This window comes from Antennarius striatus, chromosome 20, assembly GCF_040054535.1.
Source record: "Antennarius striatus isolate MH-2024 chromosome 20, ASM4005453v1, whole genome shotgun sequence".
Taxonomy (NCBI): domain Eukaryota; kingdom Metazoa; phylum Chordata; class Actinopteri; order Lophiiformes; family Antennariidae; genus Antennarius; species Antennarius striatus.
In genome coordinates this window covers 9,948,541-9,960,667 of record NC_090795.1, presented here as the reverse complement: position 1 = coordinate 9,960,667, position 12,127 = coordinate 9,948,541, and the positions used below count along the sequence as shown (strand labels likewise).

The window sequence follows — 12,127 nt, the reverse complement described above, 5'->3', positions numbered from 1 at the left end:
AACTGAATGGCTCTATTGACTGGTTGCTTCTGACTGGTGTTCCACACCTGAAGTGGAAGATTGTGACAGATGGGAAAGCTCCCTGATGGCTCCGGCTTCTTGATTAGAGGGAAAGTGATGATTGACAGGCACTCCCAAAATGTGGTGATTGACATATGCTGTCAGAATAAATCTACGTGTGGGCAAATTCAGGTGTGCCAGGAAATAAATGCGTATTTACATGGATCTGGGAACATTGCAACCTCGTTCTTAAACATTGATCATCAAAAATTTCATAAATGAGACTGAACTGCTTAAAATGTAATATTTTATTATATCATTCATGTTGGACAGTAAGTCACACAGACTCTTGGTAGTTTTTGTGCTCACGATGTCTCACATGATGACACGTGTGTACAAGTACTACTGTATAAGATAGTAACCAGAGGCCATTAGGTATGTGCATGTTTTTCATTGACTGTGGTTCTCTTTGTTTTAAAATGTATGGCTGCTTATTTATTGACATAATTTCCTGTCAGTGAAGGGCTTGTGTCCGTAAAACACATTAAAATCATAATGCAATCTTTGCTAACCCAGGAGCAACGTTATTGTTCTATTATACTCAGCGAGCAACAGCTTCCCGTTCTGTTTATCAATCCAATATCTCATAATGTGCTCTCTGCTGCCTGGTCATTTTGAATATAAAAAGATCTCATACTGTTATTGTACCATGTTTCCTATATTTAGTATTAATCTCTTGTTTTGACATGAGTCTGACACATCCAATATGATATTTGATTAGTTGTTGGGGTTTTTTATTGTTTTTTTTTGTTTGGGTTTTTTTTTTTCATAGTCTCCAGGTTATATTGGATACATGTACAGAGATGGCGTTATGTTGGCTATTTCATCTGAGTATAAAAATGATTTAGTGTACTCAGCGCGCGGTGTCATTGACTAGCTTTAATTTCACTGCAAGGGTGGGCTTTATTACTCTACTACTATCAGTGTGTGTGCTAGTGTGTGTGTTTGTGTGTGTGTGTGTGTGTGTGTGTGTTAGGAAAGAGACAATGAATGTTTCAGAGCATACACTGTATATTTGTGTATTATCAGGCTCACTGGTGTCGCAGCGTGTCACACCTTCGTGCACACATGTATTTTGTATATCTCCTTATATCTCATCATGGCTCCAATGTTATCCAGCATTGATTTGCTAGTCAATGGAATAATTAAGTAAACCAACCTGCGGACCAGGTCTCACATCTCACTCAGGCCAAGCTGTCGGCCCCCGGTGGAAGGAACAAGGGCTCTACTTTGCCATGACAGACCGTACTTCTGATCAAATGCTACAGAACCATAATCATGTTTGTGCCACTGAATTCTTTAACCTTTCCATGACCCCCCTGAATGCCAGCGACCCAATCATAGAACCTAATTGAATCTGCTCCGCAGTACCCCCCCTCACCCCACCCCACCCCCATCCCGACTGATGAAAAAATAAAATTGGAGGTGAAAAATGAATACAGCAGCATAGAAAGAGAGTAAGAAGGCGGTGATGCTGATTGTAGTGGTGGGTGAGGGGTTGAGCTAGAGTTTTACAAATACACAGATGTGCTCACGTACACGCAGTCACACCTTTTTCAATCCCGCAGCAGAGTGGGGAGTGGGAAATGACAGAAGAGGAGAGCGAGAAGAGATGGAGAGAGAAAGAGAGAGAGGTTGGCCCCAGGTTTCTCATTACCCCCTCGGCCCATTCAGAGGATATTCCTATAAGATAATCTGATTTATTTGCAATTTTCCTTTAAGCGGCTTAGTGTTTACCTCCAAGATTAATATTTTTCTCTGTTATTAATATCAGACTGTAATTAGGAGTGATGTGCCTCGCTCTGCACAGTTCCGTGGCCGCCAGGCAGTTTGTTGGATGAAACTGTTGTTGCAACTCTGTGATCCTGTTTCACAAGACAAGAAAAAAAGAAAAAGAAAAAAGAAGGAAGTTTTAAAAGGAAGGAAGACGCTGCAGGATAGGGAGGTGGAATTACAATTGTGGGATACTTACCTTTGTGTCTGGCGGTGTATGTATGTGTGTATGGAAGACCAAGAAAATATGTGCGCATGTGTGACAGTGTGATGGTACCCTCTGATTGATAAGGTGCCTGTACCAGCTGCAGATTGCTCTTGCTGATTGCTTCTGAGAGCTCCAGCTGATTTATAATCAGAGCCGGATGAAGGATTGAGCCGTGGATTGCTTATCTGTTTAGCCCCCTCACAACATAAACTGACAAATTATCATGTTGTACACACACACACACGCATGCACACACATAAACATATGAGCACATGTGAAAAACCCCCAAAACCTAATAATGTGGATCTTCTTATTAAACACACAAACACACTGTCATACGGGCATAATTTAGCAGACACACTCATTTCTTGGCCACCCAGGCCATAAACAGGTTTATTTTTTTGTAACATTTTCCTGATTGCCTAAAAGAGTGCAATCAGTCACATTTGTTTATGTGTCAGCTTTAGATATCTGTAAGTCAAGTTAAGTTGCAATTAACTTGTTTGATGCACTTTGGATTTTAATTTGTTCCATGTTGAAAAATCACTCCCAACATTCACTAATGATCAAAAGTGTGGATGTTTTTTTGTTTTTTTTTTGGGAGGGGGTTGTTTCTCAGACATCTCCTTGCTGGTTAATTTTCTGTGTTACTACTTTTCTGCAGCCATGTAATCACATCTGAAAAGAAGCAGGAAGAACGGTAATAAGAAAAACCCTACAGAAGTATGTAGTACGACTGAATTAAAATATTATATTATTATAGTATAACTAAAGAAGCTGTTTATTGTTTTTGATAAAAATGAAGTCCAAATTCACTTGGCAATTTAAAGTAGCAGCTTGCAGGTCTAAAACTGGACAGTATATCCTATGGCGTTGTGTTGCTTTTCTCCTTGCATGTGAATGTCGCCTTTTTTCTCTTTTCTTTTGTCTTACAGATGTGAGTAAATGCACAGCCACAAAATCACAAAAGTGGCACAGAGTCATAGATTATAGATGCACTTGTTACACACACACATACACACAAACACTGATGAATAGCAGCAATTAGATGGGGAAACCAAGCATGTGAGGACAGAGGAGCGCTGAAGGCCTGCACCCACCATATGGAATGCCTGTGCACGTATTTGTGTGCGTTTGAAAGGTTCTTATCCTTCTAAAGCACAATCTATTTGTCTAAATATCAATACCGTCTCATATGTCACCGGACCCCAGCTGTGTCAGACCCCCAATTGTTGGGTGTTTTTTGTTTTGTTTTATTTTTGCAATCTAGGACCAAATAAGAAAAGGGCTGGACTACACCATCAACACTTGGCAAAAATTAATTACTCATGGGACCAAGGCAGGAACGGAAATTGTTTTGTATTTTGCTGCAGTCACAATTCTGTAAAAAAAACCATTATGAAATGGTACAGATAAGAAAGGAAGAGACGTGGTGGTAATTTTTGTTTTCTCTCGTTGTGGTTCTACGTCGGTCCACTGAGTAGTTTACGCCATTGATGTTGATGCTTTGAGCTTTCTCAGCTCTCCATTTACTTCTCATTGGAAGAATAATCTTTTGTTAAATCAAAGTAACAATTACGTCTCACTTCCCTTTAAAATAAAGAGTTTTGGGGTTTTTTTTAATCTCACAGCAGCCTCCTATTCTCTAATTAATGACATTTCTATCTTTTGTTGTTATGTGATAAAGACATCACATAACTCTGTATCTTTCCGGGATTTCCCTTCATAATTATTTTAGGCCACTGGGTACTGACACCCTACATTACCTTTTCATACCAGTTGGTCCTAAATTCTGGCGTATATGAGAATGCATCAGGGTGTGTCATTCAAAGAATGTATCATTCTTTGAATGACACATTTTAATGATACAGATTATTTATTTTAAGTCTTCTCTTATGTAATTAGCTTGTTGGCTAAATTGTTTTTGGCGATATTGTAACTTTTTTTCCTCACTATCTTGACAGCTGTTAGCTCAGCATTATCATTAGCTCAGCCCGTAACTGCAACTTGTGACCAGAACTCTTTTGCATATCGTGAGAGGCTGCTTGAAAACATAATGTGAGTCCAAAGTATACAAACTGCATCTAATTTATCGGGAAAAATTACAGTATGCAAAAACTGTAATAATGACGACAACAACAACTCAACAGCTACAAGACAGGCAGTGCCTTTGTAGATGTCATCCATAGAGAATATAGACTGTAGGCTGCAATTGCCTGTTTCTGCCCTTTAGACAGTTGCTTATGTTTTTATGTGGTCCAAAATTTTACTGACATCCTGCTGTTTTTTTATTTTCCTTTTTATTTTGCAGAGCAAAAACAGTTTCTTCTGCTTCTACCACATTTTTAAGCACAATATCCTCCTTTCAAACAATGCCACTGTTGCACAATGTTTGTTGTCTTCACATTTGTGTCATTACAGTGAAAGCAAAGCATTGAAAAAGGAAAGAAAGAAAGCTACCGAACTGTCCGTACGGGACTGTCTTCTGTTTAAATCACCGCATTGGTCATAGATGAAATGCAACTGGCAACTTTAATAATATAAAGACAAATCAAACCAGATTTATTTTTATAAAGAGATTTAGAAAACACTGTAAAAAGTGTATGCACAAACATTTTGTAAATTAAAAACACCAGTGGATTGTTTTCCAGCTGCTGCAGATGTGAAGATTCCAACGTTACAACACATGTCATGTGTCTGTCACTTTCTGTTTTAACTCCAAGGATTTGTGCTCTGTGTAATGTGTGTGACAGCAAATTTTCTATTGTACTAACAGTTTTTCCTTAATGCCAACTTGTTCCACATCTCATTTATTCTTCCCTCTGTAGGATTTAGCAGTTTTCACTAGCAGGTGTATGTTTGTGTGTGTATGCAGATTTGTATTTATGACCAGACGAATGTGTGTTAGACACTGTTACTGATAAATTACTTCACTTCTGATTGCCTATACCACAAATCATCCCCATATTATAACCCTTTTTATGTAAATACACACAGTGTGTTTGTATGTGTGTCTCTGTTCATGTGTGTAGGAGAGAGAGGGTATGTCTACAAAATAATGCAAGCGGTTATTTACATATAAACAAAAAGCGCACTGTGAGTTCATATCTAAGTGTGTGTGTGTGTGTGTGTGTGTGTGTGTGTGTGTGTGTGTGTGTTGTGTGTGTGTGTGTGTGTGTGTGTGTGTGTGTGTGTGTGTGTGTGTGTGTGTGTGTGTGTGTGTGTGTGTGTGTGTGTGTGTGTGTGTGTGTGTGTGTGTGTGTGTGTGGTAACCCTGTATCGTTGGTGAGCTCATTTCTCTCAGAAATCAAAGTTAAATGGGTCATCTATCATGAGAATATGAGACTGGGACACTTGTCTCTGCCACGTGTTCGTGTGTGTGTCTGTGCAAATATGCACACAAATGCAAGGTGTGTGCTGCTGCAGCTGTATGCATGGTTCAGTGTGAGTGCATGTGCCCGTGCGCGTGCATGTGTGTATGTGTCGGCCACTTGTCTTTGCCTGTGCTATGATTAATGGTTTACATTGGGCTGTTCAGCCATGCATGTTCCTTGGTTTATCGTTTTATGCTGTCTCCAATTAAAGCTCCATAACTTGAGTGATGGTTTCACGCCAGTGTCCATCAATAGAGGCCATCAGCGACCTTATGCATTCAGGATATGGAAGCCACACACTAACTAATATCCTCTTGTGTCAGAGCCAGTGGGCATTCTGTGTGTTCACATATGCATATATCTATGTGTGTGTATGCGTCTATGCACACATGTGCATAAAGTGAAAAATATTGATTTTCACTGAACCAACCAATAATTTTCTCAAGTAAATCCAATTTTACTTCTTAAAAGCTCATCTTAAATCAAATTAAGTAAATTGTCAGAGGAATAAAATGATATCACTTTCAAAGCATTTATCCATATCAATCATTAATTAGTTGATTGTCTTGAACTAGTGGAATTTTCTAATTTCAGTAGCAGTATTTTTTAGATCTATACATAGGGATAAGCAATGTGATTTTTTTTCATGCAAGCTGAATTGTGCATCTTTGTAACACCATTGTGTGTGTGTATGTGTGTGTGTGTGTGTGTGTGTGTGTGTGTGTGTGTGTGTGTGTGTGTGTGTGTGTGTGTGTGTGTGTGTGTGTGTGTGTGTCTGTGTGTGTGGAGGCCTGTCTGTGCCAGGAAAATGGTTGGCGATACATACATCTGGACACTTGCGTTTTCACATGTGTGCACCACACATGCATGCACGCGCAGCGCAATATCATTTCACGCAATATTATTTCTCATATAGCTGTAATGACATTAGGCGGATATGTTGATTATACTGTCGGCAAACAGCAACCTGCTGATTGGGTTAGCATATTACCTTATATCACATCTCTCCATTCATCCCTGTGTTTTTTTTTATTGCCCTCATTTTTCCAAATCACTTCTCACTTCCCCTGTTTCCTGGGCAAGGTTGCAGGCTATGCAAGCAGGTAAAGTAATATGATGAGAAGTGGCACAACAGACCAAGACCTAAAATTTTAAAATTGTAGCAAGGATACAAAATGAACCATTATAATGATAGAAAATAATTAACTTATAAATAAATTTATAAATACTGAATCACATGGACAAAAACACAGATGAGCACAAGAAGATTGTGTGTGAGATGGTTTTGTCTCAGCATGTGTTTCAAATACAGGAGGGTGTGCAGATTTGTATAAAAAGAAAGGGTGATGACAACCTAGAAGTGTGGGGGAAGGGAGAAAGTGTGATATTTCAGAGTCAACTCAAATTGTTAGTGAGATTGACATTTAATTTGCAGCTGAGATACTCACTGATGACACATTGTGTATATCTGTCTCTGCATCCGCATAAGTTCACATGTTAATGGCTGGGTGTATGTTTGCTCGTAGAATAGAAACACCTAATGTTTCATGTTGGATTTCTTTGCATTGTGTCAGTAACCTTCTTAACATCAGCCTCTAGCGGGTAGAACTCTGTGGCAAAAATCAAAATGGCTTGAAAACCTATCAGAACGTTATGGATTCACTTCTCTTGTACTCCCTGGCCAGCAGCTACACACAAACCATTGTGTGCAGTCAAATATCATCACTTTTAACAAGCAGGAAACAAATCTACACAAAATGCCACAGGCTACAATAAAGAATTTTGGTCATGAACATATCAAACTGTCAAGACAGGAAATTCCATTGCAATTTACTAATGTGGTTATTCCATATTTGTACCACGTATGCGTGTAATGATTTAGCAATGCATAGGGTCTGGTTGGACACATAGGCAGTAAATGGAGAAAAGATAACAATTTCAATAACCCACATCAGCCACCCCTCACCCTTTATATATATATGCACACACACGCACGCACGCACGCACACACACACACACACATGCTTGGACTCTGTGGAGACAGTTCTGGATAGCAGGACCATGTCATGAACAACACCAGCCATCCCCTGCACACCACCTTCTCCGAGTAGAGAAGCACCTTCAGCGGTAGACTGCTGTCACACAGCGCCTCTACAGAGAGGCTGAGGTCCACCTTTGTGCCCCGTGCCATCAGGGGGTACAATGACTCTCTCAGGAGGAGTGGGAGAAGGTGGTGAGGTCAGCATGCGGTTGAATGGATTTTATTTAATGTCATACTGTTTATATTTTTGATTTTATACTGTTTAGTGTAGTGTATGTCTTGTGGTATGTCCTGTGATGTCAGTGTGTCTTTTTCCCCTGGTGTTTATGCAGTATTTATTCGTTATGTAATGCCTGAGGAGTGGATATATACAATTTCCTCTGGGATTAATAACGTATCTATCTATCTATCTATCTATCTATCTATCTATCTATCTATCTATCTATCTATCTATCTATCTATCTATCTATCTATCTATCTATCTATCTATCTATCTATCTATCTATCTATCTATCTATCTATCTATCTATCTATCTATCTATCTATCTATCTATCTATCTAATAGATATAAATAGATAGATAGATAGATACACACACACACACACACACACACACACACACACACACACACACACACACACACACACACACACACACACACACACACACACACACACACACACACACACACACACACTGTGTCATGACAATTAAGGCAAAATGTGTTTGCTGTGTTTATCTGGAAATTTAGAGAAAAAAATTGACTGATTTAATAGTCAACATTGGCTAGGTGGGTATAAAAGAAGGCAGGCCAGAGGATGGGGGGAGGGGGAAATGGAGATGGAGGAAATTAATCAGTATTATCATCTCCATGGGAGTTTAGCTAACCACTGACCTCAGCACTTTATCAACCAATGATGGAGCTCCTGCTGCAGCTCCTGCCATAACAAAGAAAACCCAACAAATCACCATGCATATGAGTTACACACAAGAGATCACATACCTGAATGACAAGCCCTTCACCTTCAGACAAGCTCCAGATCAACAAGAATCACAATCTGCAGTATTATCTGCATGTTTGTGTATCTTTTTAAACAGAGTTCATGCCTGTATTTACAACTGTAATTTGATTGCATAATGTCCATCTTCATGTATAATAATGTCGGTATTACCTATTGTATGTGTGAGCAAGACAAACAAATGATATTACCACATTTAAATTGATATAAATTACATTTATTCTTTTTTCATAAGAAGCTGATTCCATAGAATATCTTTCATAAATGACTCTGTCAATTTTCATAACAGAGGATCTTTGTGATCTTAGCACCACAGCTTTGTCTACAACTTACAACAATGAATAAACATGAGCCTGCCGGCTGTTTTCCAGGCTGAAGCCAAGATGGTGGCATTGAGGGGCGAGCTCAACGCCTCTTTTGACATGAAGCTTGAGGAAAAGGAGATCAGGATTACCCTGCTGACCAAAGAGCTGGATGCAGCGAGACAACAGGTGAGAGTCCAGTGCCTTCACATACCTTTCAAGTATGTCCCGCTTTCTAAAACGAACAGTAGCACGTAAAATGGATGCATAATACTGAAAGTCTCCAGTGCAAATTAAGAATTATATTGCCTTGTTAAGCCTTGGCTAACATTATTGGCTGGCCTCTGGGATTCAGTTAGCTAGTGTAAATATAATATGATAGTGCTTCAAACAGTTTTTCCACCCACTCATTTTGCACTCTTTCAATTATACAGATTACCATTGCTGCTGCAGCTTACTGAGCCATACTTTGGATTCAAAGACACACACAAACACACAAGCGTGAGCCACTTGATCTGCATGTCATTATGCTTTTGATAGAGTGCCAAGGTTTCGCTGAGAAAGGCAAAGTCAACTGAAGCGAACATGTACACAACACCTGTAGGATTTGTATCGTGTGCGTGTGTCTGTTTGTGTTTGTTTGTGTGTGTGTGTGTATGTGTGTGCTTGTGAAAAAGGCAGCTGTAAAATCTGCACCTGTTTAATTGAATTAGCCGTGTTAATGTATTCACACCGGCTGCCAAAACGCTTGCATTTAATGAGGTTGTTAGTGCAATTTGTTAATTAATTGTCTGTAGAGCAGCAGATTCCCAAAGAGCTGTCTTCATTATCTGATGGCTGCTGCCTGTTAGATCATTGAAAAAAAAGCTGATAATACATTGCTGTCACACTGCATTTACGACTGTGTGTGCGTGTGTCACCACAGAAGTCCCTTATTCCTATACACCAGTTTATGCATATATGTGTATATTTTTTTGCCTGCAAATTTGCAAAGTAATTGCAAGAATGCTTGTTTGCATGCATTTATTTGTGTATGAGCGGTATGCTCAGAATATGGCGGCCAATATCAATGTGCATATTGCAGTGAAAGGTTATGTTGGGGTCATCACTCCCACAGGTAAAGACAGAGCAGTCCTCCTAGCCACTTTCTAATCTCTCTTTTATTAGAACTTAATATCTCGCCTGTTCTTTCTCACTCTACACTCCCACCTGCTTAGAAATGGCCCTGCTCCATCTTTTTAATTCAATTATATTAGCCACCCTCTCACTCTCTCTTCCTCTCTTTCTCTCTCTCTCTCTCTCTGTGCCCACAACTCACATCTCTCACTCTCCATCTCTCTCATTTTCTCTTTCTCTGTCTGTTCCCATTTCACCCCTGCTTCCTTTGTCCTCTAATGTTACATTTCTATTTGTAATCCTAGATGGAAGATAGACTTTGGTCAATCACGGATTTGCGCAAGCTGCTCTCCCTTTCTTCTCTCCGCCACCTTGGTGGCAAAAACATATGATGGCTGGGAGCAGAGAATAAAGAAAAGGAAACAAAAGGAGGTGAAGGAAAAGAAGGCGACAGGCAGGAGTTAAAGCAAAGACCCCAAGGGTGAAACTTTGATTGCTAAAGCAATGAGAGTTGATCAGATTGAGGTTTCTCTCTCAATGGGGACACTACTAATATGAAAGTCCAAGGCTTGAGCTTGAATTTGAAATAAAATCACAAATCTGATATTCTTTTCTCAGGACTTCCCACCAAGTTCCTACACTCCCCCACTGGAAAATTAAGACTTAGCACAGTCCACATGGGACTCTTTTAGTATCAACGATGGTGGCAGACTTGGAAATGAGAAAATCACCATATTGTATCAATTATGTAACAATATTATGGAGTTCTGAAAGTCAGAACTATAAAGACCTTGGGCTCTGTAGGATTTTTAACAAGCTGCATCATGGTTAGATAGATAACAGTGGCGATACCAAAAGTTTTCTTTGTTTTATTCTGACTAATTGGTTTCATAAGAACAGAAATATTATCACTCTAGAATTAAGGCAATTTATTATTTTATTTGCAGTGTTCATCCTCAAGTAAAGGCTTTTCATACTATTTTAAACAATAATACAGCATGCATAATAGTGAAAGGTGTCGTAAAACCTGGGGGTGAATCATTACCAAACTGTGGTTTAACATTGTAGTAACGGTATTTATGCCAACAGAAAATGTGCTCTTTAGCTACATATTCATTCATCACCTGGAATCCCTCATGGCTACAACAAGGAGAACAACTTCCCAAATCTGTAATATCCTGAACTTGGAAGAAGTGTTTGAAATTAACACAGTATTGTCGCACTTTTGTAAAACTTCTTTTATTTCCCAAAAGTCTCAATGTTGTATTTGTGGCCACTCGCTTATAATTGTTACCATCCATTTAGCAGCACAGTAGATGAGTTCATTTCTCTAACGACAACCTCAGCTCACTGTAACAATAGATTTGTTCATATACTGTATATACTGAATAGTTTGAGAACTGAAACACACAATAATTCAGAGACAGTCTGGTTTTAGAGCAGGGTAACTAACTAATTTCAGCTAAATAAAATAGTGTGCAATGCATGTAAAGTGCAAGACAGAAAGGCATTGCCTTGCATTCCCTTTAAAAGCCAGATGTGCCTGCAGCTGACATATTGCCAGTTAAACCGGCACACTCGCCATGCAAGTAAGCAAATATAATTTAGTTATTTAGAAGATAAAATGAGGACTGCTGCACATCCCTCTGTCAGGACATGCATTGGGAACAGCAGACTACAGATCGCTCTTGCCAAGTCATGAGACTGATTATTCTGATTAACAATGGATTGAATGGGGTTAAATGAAATAATGCATCATTGCTGAGGAAAATAATAGTAAAATTTGGAGCATAAGGCCCATAAGTGTGTTTGTCCCTTTACGCAGAAGAGATATTAGTGTATCTTTAAACTCCCCAAACATGCTGTCATGATCTGATAGAGGCACAGTGAAAATGTCCTCATGAGTGTGAGTCTCTAAATTGGTTGTCTCTAAGTTGTTATTTGGTGGATGCTGGATTTCAGATGTAGACAGGCTGATGTAGGCACAACTGATACCCCCCCCTCAAATAGTAAACACCACAACTCTTGGTTTTCAACAGGCATTTTTAATCAGTGTGCACTTCTTTTGTGTGTGTGTATATGTGTAAATGTAATTGTCGCCGTGTGTTTTTATGTGTGTAGACTGTCTGCAGTGCCTCCTTACTAATCTAACACAGGGCTCATTTAACACAGTACTAATGAACAGGGACTTTGATTTTGCAAGGGGACTCTGAACAACAGGCACACACACACTC

The 12,127-nt window shown here is 39.3% G+C and overlaps 1 protein-coding gene across 1 annotated transcript in view; it reads left to right on the top strand.

Annotated features, from left to right (window-relative positions):
• The window catches only part of LOC137587902 (early endosome antigen 1-like), a 93,406-nt gene that overhangs the window by 34,093 nt on the left and 47,186 nt on the right, over window positions 1-12,127 (top strand). The window contains exon 7 of the mRNA XM_068304583.1: window positions 8,847-8,966. Coding sequence (XP_068160684.1) covers window positions 8,847-8,966 — 120 coding nt within the window. The remainder of the gene's footprint in view (window positions 1-8,846; window positions 8,967-12,127) is intronic.